At 54.5% G+C, this 17,788-nt stretch overlaps 1 protein-coding gene across 4 annotated transcripts in view; it reads right to left on the bottom strand.

Annotated features, from left to right (window-relative positions):
* MARCHF10 (membrane associated ring-CH-type finger 10) overlaps nucleotides 1-17,788 on the bottom strand; it is an 84,225-nt gene that overhangs the window by 24,356 nt on the left and 42,081 nt on the right. The window contains exons 4-5 of one of the 4 annotated variants that reach the window (XM_008271682.5): nucleotides 16,307-16,478; nucleotides 4,439-4,591 (exon numbers count right to left, since the gene is read on the bottom strand). In XM_008271682.5, coding sequence (XP_008269904.4) covers nucleotides 4,439-4,591; nucleotides 16,307-16,478 — 325 coding nt within the window. Of the gene's footprint in view, nucleotides 1-4,438; nucleotides 4,665-5,524; nucleotides 5,622-8,830; nucleotides 9,381-16,306; nucleotides 16,479-17,788 lie in introns of those variants that run through there. The other 3 variants (XM_089316847.1, XM_089316849.1, XM_089316846.1) reach the window with 3 other exon arrangements.

Here is a 17,788-nt window from a genome sequence, read left to right as displayed (position 1 = left end):
AAAGACAGAGTTACAGAGAGAGGGAGAGACAGAGAGAAAGGTCTTCCATCCGATGGTTCACTCTCCACTTGGCCGCATCGGCTGGAGCTGCACCAATCTGAAGCCAGGAGCTTCCTCCAGGTCTCCCATGTGGGTGCAGGGGCCCAAGCACTTAGGCCATCTACTGCTTTCCCAGGCCATAGCAGAGAGCTGGATTGGAAGAGGGGCAGCCAGGACTCAAACTGGTGCCCATATGGGATGCTGGTGCTTCAGGCCAGGGCATTAACCTGCTGAGCCACAGCGCCGGCCCCATAACTCTGACTTTCAAAATAAATAAATAAATCTTTAAAAAACAAATGAAGAAAGAGAAATATACTCTGTCTTGGCAGATTGGGAGGAAGGCTGGTGCTAGACACACTGATGATTTGGGCCAGGCTAACTAATTTCTGCCAATAAAAATTACACACCGCTCAGGAAACGATGGTCGCCCCTTTGTCTCTGCCCCTGGTCAGTTTGTTAGCTCTGGCTGGCACAGGTTCCCCCTCCCCCACTCCCCTCCCAGTTGTGTAGGAATTCCTATCGGTGAGATCACATATTCAAAATGTGCCTCATAAAAATAATGAATGGCCACTACTTATTGCGGGCGTACACGGAGCAGGCAAAAGCCACGCCAGCTGCATCGCACACACAGTGAAGTCTCAGAGGCCTATGAAATAGCCACCAGTCATCCCGCATTATAATCAAGGGAGTGCGGCCCAGGGAGGCCAATAGCTGGCCCCAGATCAGATTTCCAGTAAGTGATGAACATTTGAACCCAAGCCTGCTTGATGCTAGGGTTTGTACTCTTAACCACCGTCCTGGGTTATCCCTTAAGCAATGGGCTGGACTGCCAATTTCCTCGTGAAATTGAGGCTCTGTGGAATCTGTCATGATGTGTGTGTGCTCTGAGCATTCCCTAGCCTGACGGTGTGGGTACACAACAGGAAGTCCTCCTCTGATTCCATGTTCCTTCGCCGCCTGCCCTCCAAATCCGCCAGCCCCTTCCCCTCCCTGCATCTGCAGGACTCCATGGGGGCCGGAAAGATCTGGGTGCTAGCAGCTCCTCCGGGGGAAAGCAAACTTGGGAGCGTGGGGCCCTGGCCAGGGCGCAGTCGGTGCTGACTCAGGTAGTCCAGGGGAGCACGTGTTCTGGTCTCTACTGCCCTCTCACCCTGTAAGCTCCTGTTGCTAACTGTGTGGGGCACTGGGCAGCACAGTGTGGACCTGCACTCAGCAGCTCTCCCAGACATCGGTCAAACTCTGCTCTGAGGCTCCAGGGCGTCAGCAGCTCAGGGGTGCTTTGCCCACTGGGCTGTGTCTGCACAGAGTGGAGCTGGTGGGGCCCACAGCGGGCTGGTCCACATTTCAGGGAGCAAGTGCTGGGGGACCACAGAGCCTGCTGAACTCTCCTGCTATCTGTTTACACACACACACACACACACATACACACACATCTACCTATTTGTTAAAGTGTTTAAAAAGTGATATAGAGACGTGTAGGCCCTGGCAAATTGCTTTTCATCCTGGCCGTGATAAAGGGCCTCAGAAAGTAGCTAGCGGAGCTGGAGCCTGCACCTGTGGGACCTTCTCTGCACACAGGCCACTCGCTGTGGGGTAGGGAGCTGCCCCCTCTGCCCTTGAACCAATTTAGCTCCAGCTTCTGACCAAGTGAGGGAGAGATGCCCAGTGGGCTGAAGAATCAGCCAGGGCAGTGTCCTGAAAACCTGGCACCCCTGCAGGGACCGTCAACGTGTTCCCCAGCAGCCACCGAGCTGTCACAGGGAGACGCTGGCCTCTGGGGCAGAAGTCTCCGGCTCCGTGCTGGGTGGCAGCTCCCGGGATCCACCACCACATCAGGGGGCAAGTCTTCCTCTTGAAAATTCAGAGCTTCTCTGGGGGTGCATTTGTGTGTTGTTTCCCTAAAGGCAGCAGACTGTGCCATTCTATATTTATGCTGCTCTAACCCTATTTTCTGTGTCTATCCAATAGGGAGCAGACTCCAGGAGCTCCAGGGCTGGGAACAGGCCTAGTCGGAATGCCAGGGATGTGCTCTTCACAGAGCTAGCCCCAGCGAGGCCGCCCTGCTCCTCCGGGCCCTGCTGGGCTCCGGCTGCGAGTGCAGAGCTTGCCTTCCCCAGGATTCTCGGGGCACGAGCACCTGCCTGCCCTTCAACCAGGTCTTGGTGTGATTTCCTACGTTCCCACACTCATATACCTTTTTTTTTTTTTTTTTTGGACAGGCAGAGTTAGACAGTGAGAGAGAGAGAGAAAGAGAGAGAAAGGTCTTCCTTCCGATGGTTCACCCCCCAAATGGCCGCTGCAGCCAGCGTGCTGCGCCAATCCGAAGCCAGGAGCCAGGTGCTTATCCTGGTCTCCCATGGGGTGCAGGGCCCAAGCACTTGGGCCATCCTCCACTGCCTTCTCAGGCCATAGCAGAGAGCTGGACGGGAAGAGGAGCAACCGGGACAGAATCTGGCGCCCCAACTGGAACTAGAACCCTGGGGTGCCGGCATCGCAGGCGGAGGATTAGCCTAGTGAGCCACGGTGCCGGCCTGGAGACCATTTATAAGCCAGAGAAGAGGATGCAATATCCAAATCTCCAAATGTCCCCAGAACCCAAAAGTCAGATGCCATTGCTGCTGCAAACAAAACAAAATGGGGTTATCTATGCACGTGCCACTGCAGGCTCTGTGTTCCTTTCCCCGTCATTCTATTGTGAGCATTACCTTGTGCTGTTATTTTTAAAGAACATCGTAGTCTAGCACAAGAGTCCACTACATGGATGTTATCAGAATGCGCTTAACTCTTCCCCTACTGCTGGGTACGCAGGTTGTTTTGCATAGTTCACAGTGATAAGCATCCTCCTTTGCCTACTTGTCTTCTTACAGTCAAGTCGTGGGAGTGGAATTGCTGAGTCAAAAGGTAGGGACTTTAAGGCTTGTGCCACCTGCTGCCACATTTCTTTCCAAACGTTGTACAGCAAATCACCCTACAGGTAGGCTGTACACCCTCCACTGTCTCGCAACAGTCTCACCGACCAGTACTTCAAAAGCAACTGGCCCTCCAGGGCCCAGGAAATGTGGGTTGTTAATCTCACTTCCAGTCTTCAGTATGACTTTTAAAACCTTAGTCAATTTGGTAGGCCAAATTTATCTCATGTCAGTTTACATGATCACCTAAAGTGAACTTGTCTTTTTAAATGTCTGTTGGTCACCTGTACTCGTAACCCTTCTGTGGAAGTGTCCGTGGTGGCCATCCCCGTTTTCTATTAGGTATTCAGCTTTTGCTTATTGATTTGCAATAGCCTTCTGTATGTAATCTTGGTCACATTTGCTTCAAATCTCTCACTGGTACACTTCAACCATCTGGCTCCTACACCAATTTATGCAAACCACTTTAGAATGAGAGGTCAGAGAGGAAATAACTAGGGGAGACTAGGAGCTCTTGGGCCAGTTCTCGGCGGCTTCCAGGACGCCGGGAGAGGTCTCGGGTGCAGATGGAGGTTGCAAGAGTCCCATGGATGCAGGGTGGATGTGGGCCTACTGTGTGCCCGGTGCCAGCCAGTACATGATGTCACTTAGTCATTGTAACAGTGCAATGGAGCAGATTTCATCATCCTTCTTTCAAAAAGGGCGATGTAACCAAGAGTGGCTCCCTGATCACCCAAGGCACCACGCTTGGAGGAAGAGCTGGAACTAGAACGAGGTCAGCGGCAGCCCAAGGGGGACCTCATGCGCCTTTGTTTATGCTTTGGTCACCCCTGCTTCTAAGCCATCCCAATTCTAGCATGGGGTGCTGTATTTACAGGCATCCGCCATGGCATATGTCACACTCAAGACTACTGCGCCCATATGGCCACAAACGGCGATGCTTGGTGGCTTCTCCAAGGGGAGGAGCAGACCCCTGGTTGTGAACATTGAATCCTGGAGGGTGACAGAGCAACAAGGCTTGAGCCGTAGGACAAAATACTCAGGGCTGAAACTCAGGCCAGGGCTTCGAAACAAAACACACATTCGTTCTGAGGTTACTCCCTTCACATTTAGATCTTACCACCGTGATTACTGAGTCACCCACCGACACCTGTCCTCCCCTCCTCCACCCACAGGCCCTCCTGGGAGCCACCCCCTATATAGATGCCCTGGGTGGGAGCTGCACGCCTGGTGTCCCCGCAGAACTATGCCCAGTCCTGCTTATGGGGTGATGGGGGACAGAACTAAAAGCTAAACTTCCCCGCCCCCTTTACTATCAGCCTCTAAGAAAACGTACTAAATAGTTTGTTCTTAAAACTTTCTGGACGTTTCATGGTAAGGTGCATCCCCCTTCACATCAAAGCACAGGCGTCCAACACCCACAAAGGCACCAGGTACGAGCGCAGTCAGCCCTCACTGAGGACCAAGACGCGGCAGCCGCGGGGCCTTACCTGGTCCCCGCAGAGCTGGCACCTTCGTCGGCAGTTGGGACTTCTGCTCGCTCCCGTCCCCAGGTGCTGTTGCGCTGCGCATGTCTGGATTGACTGTCAGTCTCCCCAGGTTTGGCCTCCTCTTTCTTGGTAAAATCTTTGGTGTCTGTGCTGCTGAAAGGTGCAAAGTCTTTTCAATAATTAACTTTGGAAAACACCTTCCGTGTAAAGAATGCTCAAGGGGCCCAGCAGTGGGGCGTGGGGCGTGGGGCGTGGGGCGTGGGGAGGAGGAGGGCACTGACACCAAGTTCCGCTCCCTGCGTGAGCTTGGGCGGATCAGCCTACCCCTGCCTCAGTCTCCCCACCTGTTACTGGAAATCGTAACGCCCAGCTCATGAGGCTGTTAGCGCCGTTAATGAGCACCTGTGCAGAGGCCCGGGGTCTCCCCTTGCATTAAGCGTTTCCAGCCTCCAATTCATGGGGACACACAGCGGCCCCGATCCCCAAGTGCTCGCTCGGGTTTGAATCACAGCCTGTTTATATCCTTAGGTTCTTTCTTGGCAGCAAACACGGTCTTATAGTGCTGCTGAGGCCCGAGTTCCCAACGAACCTGCCCAAGTTCCCATTTGCTAACTGGTGTGGATCAGGTCAAGCCTCTTCTTCAGGCGAATTTAGCCTCAGTGCACACAAACTGGGGAGGCGAGTGGGTGGGTAGGGGGATGTTTGCAATATTTTCCATGCATACAAGTTCTTGGCTTAAATTGTGACTATTTAGATGACATTCCCTGGGAGAATCTGCCTGGCTCCGCCCCTTTTAGACAGGTTAGAAATTTCACAAATTGATGCAGCCAGCAGGCAACATTGCACAGCTGGGAGGAGCCCCTGACTTGCGGGAGCGCAGCCTCTGCTGGCACACAGGGCCCAGGGGATTTCGTGAATAGTCTTCATCCAGACTCGGGACAGAAAGGCAAGCTCGCTTTGGTGCCTGTGAGGCCTGCTTGTCGCTCTGACTGGGCCTGCTCACTTCCCCCGACAGCCCCAGGACAGGAAGGCAATGGGTTCCCACCTCCCAGACAGAGGGGATCTGCTCTCTCCTGGGAAACTTACTAGAAGAGGTGCGTGTGGGGTGCTGCTGGTGATGTGGGACCCCTTAGGGCAAGTTGGTGGGGCCGAGTCTGTGGGCGTGACCAGAGAGGAGACAGAGTGGGGGATCTACAGGGAACGGGCGTCTGTTCTGTGCAGGGTGCGGGGTGGGACCAGACCAGATTTCGCTGAGTTAAAGGTGAGGAGGGAGAAAGAGACAGCAGGCTTTTTTTTTTTTTTTTTTTTTTTTAAGATTTACTTATTATTTGAAAGGCACAGTTAGAGAAGGGAGGGGGAGGGGGAGGGAGGGGGAAGAGGGAAGGGGAGAGATCCTCCATCTGCTGGTTCATTCCCCATATGGCTGCACCGGCTAGGGCTGGGCCAGACCGAAGCCAGGTCTTCCTGGCTTTTGGGGTCTCCCACATGGGTACAGGGGCCCAAGTCTGCTTTCCCAGGTACATAAGCAAGGAGCTAGATTGGAAGTGAAGCAGCCAGAACTCGAACCGGCGCCCATATTGGATACCGGCATTGTAGGCGGCAGCTCCACTCACTGAGCCACACCCACCCCCATCAGGTGTTTACAGTAAGGGATCTGCTGCCATAGAGGAAATGGATGGAAGCGTTTTCTCAGCATCAAAGGTGTCTCCCTCCTCACAAATCAACAACGTTCCTGTCTCTCACCGGACTGACCAGAGAGGCAGGTGTGGGGCTTACACCACATTCAGTAAGTCAGGACCAGAGGTCCTGGTCCTGAGGATTTCACCCTGATTCCCAGCTGATGCCCCAGGTGGCTCACAGCCCCCGCCCCTCCATCCCCCCAGCCCACCCCAGCCAGATTTTCCCACTTCCAGTTTTACGTCCACCAAGTCTGCTCTGACTCTGCTTTGTCCCAAATCCCTAATTTTGCTGTCGTTTTAAACTGGCCTCTGGCGTTTAAATGCTCTGTAGTCTAAAACTGCGCAAGGTCTATGCCTTTTCTTTCCAGTGGACTGAAAGCTCCTTAAAGCCGAGGCCCATCTCGGAGCCAGGCTGTGTTGCTGCGGGCGTCCTCCTGCGGGACCACGGCCTGACGTGTTCAGCGAACTGCAAAACTGGGATGAATGCTTTTATTGTGCAAAACACCCCAGGTGGCTTAAGATAAAAGTTTATTATATTTTTCTGATTCAAAAAGCTACTTTCTTCAAAGCATCAGATCTCTTAAACAATTAAAAAAAAAACTATTACCTCTAAGCAAGTTCTCAGCGAAGTGGCATTAGGCTACAGAGGCCAAGGGACCAGAGATTGTTTGACCAGCAGGACAGAGACTACATCACATTTGTGAACCTCTGGCGATTGAACCTCAGTTTGTGTACCTATAACACAGGAATAATCCTACTCTGCATTATTGTGAAGTTTAACATTAATACACGTAAGTGGCCTAACTCAGTGCCTGCTGTATATCAGACACTGAAAATGGTCGCTGCTGTTTCCACCATAAAGAGTAATAATAATAGTATTATCACTAGTAGTGGGAAATCCAAAATCGCTCCCGTGAGAAAACTGAGTTTTGCCAGAAACTCATTGTTACGAAGGGCAGCCTTCCGTCCCATGTGGCTCTTGCTGATTCTTCCCTTTGATCTTTTATTCACAAAGTCCAAGAGGCAATAGTAACTCTCTTTATTATAATTCGCTTAACAAATATCTGTGTGGCTTCGCTGTGCAGTAATCTGAGGGATTGTGGAGATGAGTGCGACCCGTCGGTCGTGACTTGAAGATTCTGATCTGTTTTGGTTGCACGGCTGATGCTTCCCTGTGCTACCCTTCAGAGTCTATGGACAGGATAGACCATCTCGTATGAAATAGTCCTCTTCCCTGTCCGCAATCACAGGCACAGAGGAGCTGACCCAGAGGCATAGCTCACGTACACATGGATTTAAGAGCTTCAGACACTTGGGGGTGGGCATTGGGCACAGTGGCTAAGCTGCGTGTTGGGATCCCGTATATCAGAGTGCCTGGGTTCAAATCCTGACTCTGCCCTCTGTTCCAGCTTCCTGCTAATATGCATCCTGGAAAACAGCAGGTGCTAATGGTCTCCGCCACCCACACAGAGACCTGGATTGAGTTCTTGGCTCCTGGCTTCAGCCTCACCCATCCTGGGCTGTTGCAGGTACTGGAGAGTGAAGCGGTGGATGGGACACCTCTGTCTGCCTTCCAAAACAAACAGAATAAAAACAAGGAGTTTCAAACACTCGACTTCTATAGCAAGTTCCTAACAACCTCGCCCACACGCAATGGGAGCCAGGTTTCACACCTTTGGGGCCCATCTGGGGTGGGTCCTCCCGTGGCGTGCTGCATGACCACATCAACCTACAGAAGACCAAGACACACAACTTCCTGTTCAGGTAGAACAAGCCCATGGCCTCGCAGAAATGGAGGAGTTTGTATTCAGGGGGTTTGTCACCAGGTGACTCAATTCCTTGGTTTGGCATTGAGTTTGGGAAAAACGGTGGTTTGCTGTTGGCATCACACAGTCCACCCTTCTTCTAGTACTTGAGCCGGGTGACGCCCCCAGAAGCAAAGAAACCACACAGACTGGCTAAAAGGCACCTGCCCCGGTTCTCTCGACAATGCTAAGCCACCCCAGCGTTAACCGAGTAGTTCTTAGTTTGAGCAGGAGAGGAAAACAAGCAGAAATCTCACATTTATGCAAGACCCTCACAACACAGAACCGAATCCACCCAGCTTGGTAACTCCTTGTTCCGATCCTCACATCACTTGCCACACAGTCTTGATACAGCCAAAAACGAGAAAGAAGGAAATACGATGACCTCTTCCCTCCATCTCCAGCCCCTCCCTCGACTGGGACCCCTGATCCTGGGAGATACTAAGAGTCTGTCTGAGAGCCGCCTCTTCGAAAAACCCGTTGGGTCACAGAGATCAGAGCTTAATCACTAGAGCTCACGATGCCTTGGCTGGCGTAATAGGCAACTCTCTGCATAGTCACAAATAATAACCACCTCTGTCTGCCTGCTTGCGGGTGCCACAGACGCGTGTTGTCGCCCATACCCACAGGAGATCTTAATTAAAGCTTAATTCTGTTCCACAAACACATTTTGGAACTCAGGAGGTGGGATTTTTGAGTTTAGGAAATGCAATGTCCAATAAGCAGGCAGGAAAGGAACGTAAACATGCGCTGAGCCCTGGAACTCGTCCATCCCTCCCCAGTGTGGCTCCGAACCCCCGGCCCCTGGGACCGCCCTCCCGGGGCAGCCTGGCCTGCGGCATGATCAGACACGGAGCAGCCTGCTGGGTCTCTGATGCTGACGTCCCCAAGTGTGCCAGACACAGGAGTTAAGAAAGCAATTGAGTCTCCAGAGGCGACGGGATTTTATTGGTCACTCTCTCCTTTAGCAAAAAGGCGAGCCCGGGGGAGGTGGTGGCGCTGGCTCGTCTTCCTGCTCCCTGCACACACCACCTCCAGGGACCGTCCGTGACATGGCCTCCGGCCCCTCCCAGGTGTCTCCCTCCCCCTGGCTCCGCCGTGCCGTGTGCCTTGCATGGGCAGCTTACCACACGAGGTAAATTTTACTGGGCCTCCTGGGGCCGGGCAGGCACAGCACGGGGGTCTCAGCCGGGGTCGGGCAGGAGATGGGGAAGTAGCACAGGGTTGCTGGGGACTCGGGCACGGGGCCCGGGGAGGAGGACGTGGGGCTTGGAAAGGTGGGGAAGGTGACAGGAGGGAGGTAGGAGGAAGGGCCCTGGGCCGACGGGGAGGCAGGTGGCACGAGTGGCAGGAGGAGGCAGCAGTAATTGGCGCTGGGCTGCGGGGCCGGGGAGAAAGCAAAGACGGAGCAGTAAGGGGAATACTCGACGCGGAACAGGGGGTGCTCGCTGCTGCCACCTGCACAAAAGAGAAAGAGCAGTCAGGACGCAGCACTCACAGGCGGGGGAGAGGATGCGCACACGCACACACGCACACACACACGCGCGCGCAAAGCCTGCAAATGAAGCAAAACGCAGAAGATGTCCTTCTGGGTGGGAGAGGGGGCTCAGAGGTCAGAGGGGCAGCAGGCCCAAGAGGCGCCAGCTTGCAACCAAGTCACTGAGGAGCTAACCGAGGGGATGGCACCCCTGTCACACCCCTTCCAGTCAAGAGCCTCTGGCATCCCTGACAGACGTGGGGAAGCGCTCCCCTCCACGAAGCTGCAGCCCAGTGTGGATGCAGTGGGGCTAGCGGCCCACGGCGGGGGTCTCACCTCGGGAAGGCACCCTGCCCCTGTCCTCCAGCTGCCCCCATGGGAGGCTGTGGCTGTGCCCTAACCCGGCCTTTCTGCTGCAGAGTGAAACAGCTGTGGGGGGGGGGGGGTGGAGCATGGGAGGGGGGAGAAAGAAGCAGAGAGATCCTGGGGGAGGGGGCGGGGGAAGGGATCACAGGAAGGGAGAGGGGCCAAGGTGAGAGATGGGGGCCCAAAGGGTGTTGGGGGCAGCTAGTGATCTGTTCACCCTCCCCTCTGACTGCCAGGCTCTGTTCAGAACCACTCCCCGCCCTGCCCCCGAGCAGCCGGGTCACCCTGACTGCCGCTTACCTGTGTGGACCCTGCTTCCCCGTGCGCAAGTTGAGCCAGGTGTTTTCTCTGGCCCGGCCCCTTCTAGGAGGCCCTTAGACCAGCAGCCTGGATGTCCCCTGGGAGCGTCTCAGAGCCGCCCAAACGTCCTGAAGCTCTAGCTTGCCAGGGACCCAGGAGCTTCCCATGAGCGCTGACCTGGACCAGAACCGCCTGCAGGGCGGGGAGCCCCGAGCGGCAGGGCTCCGAGGCAGTTCGGGACGCAGGCGTTTGTGTGTGGATGAAGCCCCTCCTGAGGGTCTTACCAACAGAGGAGTTTGGGATTTGCTGCTGCTGAAAGCAGTGCCCACCGTAAAGTGAACGGCTGAGACGGCTGTCGCTGTGAGGCCGTGTCCTGGTACAGGGCAGATGAGTGCATCCTGACAGCTTCCCTCCCAACTCTTCCCTGGCTGTGCACCGCCCAGGGGCTGTCCAGGGTCCAGGGGCTGCCCATCATCCCTCCTGCCCCCGCCGCTCACACAGGGAGATGCTCTTGCAGTCTCAGCCTCCTTAGGGTTCCGCCAGTAGCAGGTACCCAGGACTTGCTGGCATTTCCCACTGGCTGCCCGGCCGGCACCTCAAAGACCACACCCCACGATGGGCCCCGCCCTCTGCTTCGTGCATTCTCAGCCTTGTCTAAAGGCGGCCTCCACTGGCCTCGTTCTGTGGCCAGATCCCGGCATTCTCGTCCACGCCTCCTTTTTCCTTATCCCTAGATTCTTCCCTCTTCTCTCAGTGTTTGCTTCAGGTCAGGCCCTGGGCCCACCACTTGCACGGCCTCCTGGCCGTGTCTGGCTGCTGTCGCCCTGCCGTCTCCCCCATGCACCGGCCACAGCCAGCTGAGAAGGCGCCCATCTGAGCGCTCATTCCCCGTGCAGATCCCTTTCAGGATGGTGCTCCAACACCTTCAGCACAGCAGCCAAGGCCCTGATGCCTGCAGGACCTCAACTCTAAGCTCTGATTTCCTTATCTGTGGCCTGAACCTGGACCAAAGCTTGCCAAACTCCAATGTGTGTACAAATATCCCCGCCGTCTTACTAATGCAGATTCTGCACCAGGACGTCTGGGTTGGGATCTGGGGCTCTGCATTTTTTTTAATATTGATTGACTGATTGATTGATTTGAAAAGCAAAGTTACAGAGAGAGGGAGAGACAGAGTGAGAGGTCTTCCATCCACTGATTCACTCCCCAAATGGCTGCAACGGCCAGACCTGGGCCAATTCGAAGCCAGGAGCCAGGAGCTTCTTCAGGGTCTCCCACATGGGTGCGGGGGCCCAAGCACTCGGGCCATCCTCCACTGCCCTCCCAGGCACATTAGCAGAGAGCTGGATCGAAAGTGGAGCAGCCGGGTCTCGATGGGCGCCCATATGAGAACGCAGGCAGAGGCTTAGCCTACTATGCCACAGCACTGGCCTGGGGCTCTGCATTCCTAACAAGCTCTCAAGTGATGCCTCTGCTACCGGTCTGGGGACTTGGAGGCACAAGGTCACAGGCAATTTGGAGCTCCCTGACGTCCACCTGTCTCTGCTCCAGGCCTTTGCCCACTAAGCACCTCGAGCTGGGCCCATCCTCCTTGCCCAGTTCAGGCGGAGCGCCCTGTCCTTTAGGATTTTCACCGGCTCGCCTCTCCCCACGAGCTCTTGAACTGACCTCGGTCAAGGTAAGCACCACACTGTTTGCCTGGCCTGGTCCTGCCTGTCCACTAGGCCGTGAGCCCCTGCAGGGCGGGTTCTGTGTGTCTTATGTCTGTACCCCAGTACCTGGCAGATGAGGGCGCAGTCAGTGGAGTGTTGCCTGAATGAGTGATGGCTGAGAAAACCAACCCGCTCTGGCGTCAGACGCCCTGGGCTGGGTTTTGGGGCGGCTGAATGCGTTTGAAGGCATCCGCAGGTGCTGGCTAAGAGAAGACTTCACCAGTGGGTGATCCAGTTACAGCCTCTCTTGCCTCTCAAGCTTACGTGTCTTTGGTCAAGCGGTTTTTGTACAGAGATCTAACCCTGGAGCCGCAGGTGGTGCTGGGACAGGCTTCATAAGCAGAGCAGGGGTTGGGGATTAAGCTTGACCTAAGGCCTCCTGTGCGCCTGGGGAGGTGGGGGATGACTCCATTTCCCCAACATTCAGCGAGGTTGTCAGCTCACATCTTTAGGGCTACACGGTGGGACAACCAGGACTCAGAGCCAGCGCTGCAAATGCTGGGCTCGGTGACATTCCTGAATCCCTCTGTTTCACACAGTGTTGCTTAAAGCAGACGGCGGCGAGTTAGGGTTCTCCATATTAAAGTGGGATTGGGCACTTAAGCTGTTTTTGTTTTTTCTAATTTGGGCAGCCAGTTGGAAACTGTTGGGCCCCATTTGGACTTGCTGGGAAACCCATGAACTTGGCCTTTTGGAGACAATTATGAATAGGATTTATTTGCAAGATAAATTATGAAGATTTAAGATTCGCCCTCAAATTTTGCTTCCAGGCTGCTTTTCAAGTAAATAGTTTCCAATCCCAAAGACACCACAGTTATTTTAGATTTTATCTTTTAAGATCAGAATCCACTGATTTTCTTAGTTTTACAAGAACATGTCTTCACAATAAGCCACAATAAGTCCTGCGATTCCTACGCAGCTGAATCTGGTAATGAGTAACCTTGAACTCGGTGGTGAGTGAGGATAATTTCAGAACACTTGGCTTTATTTTAAAGGGCAGGATTTTGGAAGCAGGCTCCCAGGTCTGCATCCAAATCCATTTTTCTGGAACATTCCAGGGAGACTCTCCAGTTCCAGGTGAGAGCCGAGGGAGGAGCAGGCACACTGGCTGCCCACATGCCCGGCCCAGGAGCTCCTCCGGGTCCCAGCATGGCGGCTTCGGGATGCCTCTCCGTGTTCTGGGAAGGTGAGCTGGCTCCTTCCTGACTCGGGCTGGGCCTGGAAAAGCCTTTGAGAGTGGGCAGGAATCGGAGGCCACCCCAGCCCCTCTGCTGTCCGCATTCCCCTGTGCTTGCCGGGCCGGCTGCCTGCTCTGCCTCGGGGTCCATGCAGAATTCTGAAGGAAGAAAACACGAGTCGCAGGACCTTCGCCTCGCCGTGGACAGCGGTGCCAGGTGCGCCGCAGCCCCCGCTGGCTGACCCGCTGCCCGACTTCCCCGCGGCTCTTGGAGGTAAGGCGCGTCTCTGGCTTGCTGAGCGCTTTCTGACAATTCATCTTTTTCCATTTTGGGGTCTGGCTTTGGAAGCTCAGAGAGTAGTAAAAGTGTCTGGACCGGCACTGATGTTAGAGATTTTTCGTTTTTTTAATTTTTTTTTTGATGTTAGAGATTTTAAAAAATACAACTCTGATTTTTGTAAAAGTAAAACAGAAAGGTGGTGGGAGAGCAGCCTCAAGAGGAATAACTCGGTTTCTGGTCCATTCTGCTAACCACACGCTGCTCCTGTGCACCGGGCGTCAGGGTGCTGTGATTCCTCGGGCAGCCGTGGTTGTGGTCTCGCTTTTGACCTTGGAGTCATCCCAGCAGGCAAGATCTGTCTGTGCCCCACTTTGCAGGTGGGGAGACTGAGGCACAGAGATGTGATTTGCCCAAAAGCAGAGAGCAAACAAGCGCCGTGGCCCGGACGCTAACCTCAGCGTCTTGACTCCAAAGCACAACGTGCCCACGAATTGTAAGCCCCGAGCGTGGACGGACGGGACGAGGAGCACCCCAGACCAGTTGCCCAGGGACAGCTCGATGCAATCCACGAACTCAGCTGAAGTGTGGGGGTTCCTTCCAACAGTGGGAGGGGCGATGAGAACCTGACGCTTCCTGGTTAGAGATCCATCCGGAGAGACACGGGCGGCTGTCTTATAAACAGCTGTCCCAGGGGTTCCGGATGCAGCTCAGAGAGGGACGGGCATGGCTGGTGACATGGACCATCATTCCATAGGTGTGCCGTGAGTAGGTGACATTCCCCAGCCGCGTGGAAGGCCGGCCTGCTGGGCGCCCCAGGCTGCTGGTCTGCCTGCAGTCAGGCCTGATGTGGGAGGGAGTGCTGACTTTCGGCCAGCTTCAGATCACCCCCACCACGCTTTAGCAAAACATTTCTCACAGAGGCAAAGAAAAGCAGGAAACTGAATTTGGTTAGTGAATTAGATCAACGTGCCACATCCTCTTATGCTGGAACAGCCGGGGGGTGGGGGGTATCTGACTCGTCTGCGTCATCACCACAGCTCTTCCGGGGCGGCCCACGTGTCCCCATGCTCACGTCCTCGTGCTAATTAGGGAACGCCGAGGGTCAGGCCACACGTGTGAAACGCGTGCCTCGCGACACGCCGACGCTTTGCTTTGAGCCAGCTTCTCCGTCAGCCCAGAGCGCTGCCCAGCCGGCTGGCGACTGCCACCCGTCACCAGGCTGCTCCTCGGTGGCTCCCAGTGTGGTGTGCTTCAAGTGTGACGTGTTACAGCAGGGCAGGGGACGGCGTCCAGCGGACGGCCGAGTGGGGCCCTCGAAACCGTCTGGATTGGCCCTGCCAGGGACTTGAAACTCAGTGCAGCCAGAGCAGGCTGACTTTTCAGCTGCTCGTGTTGTCTGGCCTGGGAATGATATAAATATCCAAACGGCCCTTGGCAGAAGACAGGTTCCCCGGCCCTGTTTATAGAACGGGAAGTGAGTGAAGTCCCCATTTCTGTCAGCGCCGTAAGTTCCATTTGGGTTCTGCTCCATCTGACATGCATCCGTGTCATCAGACACACTCAGGCACCGAGAGGGCCCCGCACACTCCACTGGGCGGCTCTGCCCGGGGCACACAGCTCTCCGGCCTTAGCAAGAAGCCCAAAGATTATCCTGAACAAAGGGAGCTGCACTGTGTAAACTGGAATTCAAATCTTTGCAATGAAAAACATCCTCAGTCCAATACGTCACAACCTGCGTTTGGGCTGCCCACAAGAATCGCTGTATCGCTCTATTTCAGCACTCAGACAGCTGCATTGATAGCCTGGCTCTTTTGGGGCAGGCACTGTGGCATAGATGGTTAAAGGGCCACCTGCAGTGCCGGCATCCCATATGGGCGCCGGTTCAAGTCCTGGCTGCTCCACTTCCGATCCAGCTCCCAGCACCTGGGAAAATGGTGGAGGATGGCCCAAGTATCTGGGCCCCTGCATCTATGTGGGAGACCCAGTGCAGCTCCCGGCTTCCGCCTGGCCGTCGCAGCCATTTGGGGAGTGAACCAGCAGATGGAAGAGCTCTCTCTGTAACTGACTTTCAAATAAATGAATCTTTGCAAAAAAAAACAAAAAACTTAGCTTTTTCCGATTGAAGAGACTTAAAGAAATCTTGCTTCCGACTCACGAAGGAGCAAGACCCAGGTTTTTTGCCTGATACAACATCGTTTCGCAAGTCAGCTTGGGTTTGACTTCACTGGAGCCGGCAATGCAGGCGGCTGACCTGATGGGAAGCTGCTGTTTTCTAAAAATGCACGAAGACCTAACTGGGCCGGTGCTCGCACGACAGGAGCTGCTCAGGATCCGGCAGGAGCTGTGACTCGGGCTTGAGTGCATCCCGTGCTGTTTATGAATTCTGCAGCTCCTCTGGCTCCCTTCCAAAGTGGAAGACGAGGCCCCGTGTCCTGATCGCCCCCATGTGCCAGGCGTCAGCTCCCGGGGGAGTCAAGTCCCACGGGTGCGGCTTTGGCGGGCATGAGCCCGAGGGACTCCACATTTCCAGCTGGCCACTGGCCCCTTCCTGGGTACAATTAAGTCACCCCTGCCCCGAGCACAAGGCTGGCCCTTGCTTCAAAGGCAGCCAATGAGTGAATTATTTACCAAATTGCACAAAAGGGCGGATTTATCAAGCTCCCTTTCTCCCGTGGAGGCCAAACCCAGAACCGGAGGACTTTATTACTCCCTCGCTTGCTATAAATCGTGCCATTGAGATGCCTTTGAAAGCTGCTCTTCATGCCCTGGCCCGAGTCGTAAAACTCGATACCTGAGGCTACACGCCTGCGTCCCTGCGACTCGGGCTCTGGGCAGCGCCACCCAAGGCAGGTGGCTGGGGGAAGCGGGGCGGCGGGGACAGTGACCACCTCATTCCTGCCTCCTGGACCTGAGGTTCTACGCTGGCCTTATTCTGATGGATTACACAGCATCCTTCATCTCCTCAAACCTGGATTAGCTATTTGGGGAAGGCCGGGTTTAGCCAATACCACCAGTTTGACTGTCACAGTAAGACAGGAGTTGTAGGTTTTGTGGATTTCAGCAGCCACTCACTTGCAGGGGCTTTGCTGGGGCCTGCTTTCTCTGGTTTCCTTGGTGTCATAGTGCTTTTGTGTTTCTGCTTGACTGGTGTCTGGTCAATGGCTGGAAGTCTGGAATCACACTTGACTGTAGATACCTTGGGAGATGATTTTGGTTCGGTCAGAGGCTCCTCCTCACCAGAACTCTACGGAAAAAAACAAAAGGTTTCCGGGTATCAGTGGCCACATAGGTTACTTTTCTTGAGGCAGAGAGAGGGGAAAAAAAAAAAAAAAAGAAAGAAAAAGAAATGAGGCAGATGCAGTGACCCCTCCAGCAATAACCCTGGCCCCGACGGCCACGCTTGGCACCACTCCACCTGTGAGACGCTGAAGGGCTGGGCACAGCCACTTAGAAACCACAGCAAAATGTGGCTGGCATGTGGCAGCAGCGAAGTCGCTGCCCGGGATGCCCACGTCCCCCACTGTGGTCCCTGGAGGAGTCCCAGCTTCTGTGCTTCCAAACACGCACCCCTAGGAGATGGCCGACGATGGCTCAAGTAGGTGGGTCCTGGTCGCCTACCGGGAGACCTGCATTGAGTTCCCTGCTCCTGGCTTTTATGGGTATTTGGGAAGTGAACTAGTGGATGGAAGATCTCCCTCTCTCCCTCTCTCCTTCTCTCCTTCTCTCCCTTTCAAATAAAATGAACAAAAGAAATAAATAAAAGCTACAAAGAGAGCCCAACTGCAAAGCTGAGACTATGAACATTCTGTAGAGCATTAGGAAGAGGATGTATCCGGAGTCTGTTTTGTGGAACATCATGCAAAGAACGCGTTTCTGACCCCTAGATAATTTGATGACCAATAGATAGCTCATGTTAAAAGATACATGTGAAAGCAACCGGGGGGAGAAATCAGGGCTTTTAACCTTCTTGCTGTTTGTTATTTGAGCTACTTTGGAGATAGGTCAGGGAAAATGTTCCTTATGTTAATCGTACGCTTGACAGTGAGTGAAAAGGAAATTTAGCCAGCTGTGGTAGGGACTGATTAAATCAGCGCTCCGCCTCACTATTCTGAATCGCTGGGTGCAACTCCAGACGGACTAATCTTCCAGAAGGCCCCCACCCTGTCAGTCTCCTATAAAGAAGTCAGCGTAAATCTGTGCACGGACAAATCAGGATTCCTGCGGTGTCAGAATCTCGCCACCCAGCCTTGCAGACACAACAAAAATTATTCAGGCATTGGACAGTTTTATCCTCCGCCACACTGGCATCCACCAACGAAATGATGAAGACAACCCGCGTGTAAAGGGCTCCGAGAAACCTGATCTTAGACGCCAAGTGCAGCCTCACGGTGTCGGGCGCTGGTGTAGCACCATCTGCTGGGTTGTCCCCTCCACACGAACAATCACAAGGTGGCTCCTGACCCCACCCACCCACCCGTCACACCTCGGCCCCGCCCTGGGGAGGCCCCTCTGCGGACACGGGGGCTGAATTAACGTCCGCGGTTGCTGAAGTTT

Source organism: Oryctolagus cuniculus, chromosome 17, assembly GCF_051225735.1.
Source record: "Oryctolagus cuniculus isolate XC-2025 breed Fujian yellow rabbit chromosome 17, ASM5122573v1, whole genome shotgun sequence".
Classification (NCBI taxonomy): Eukaryota; Metazoa; Chordata; class Mammalia; order Lagomorpha; family Leporidae; genus Oryctolagus; species Oryctolagus cuniculus.
Note: the sequence above shows the minus strand (reverse complement) of the source record. Positions and strands in the feature narration are given on the sequence as shown.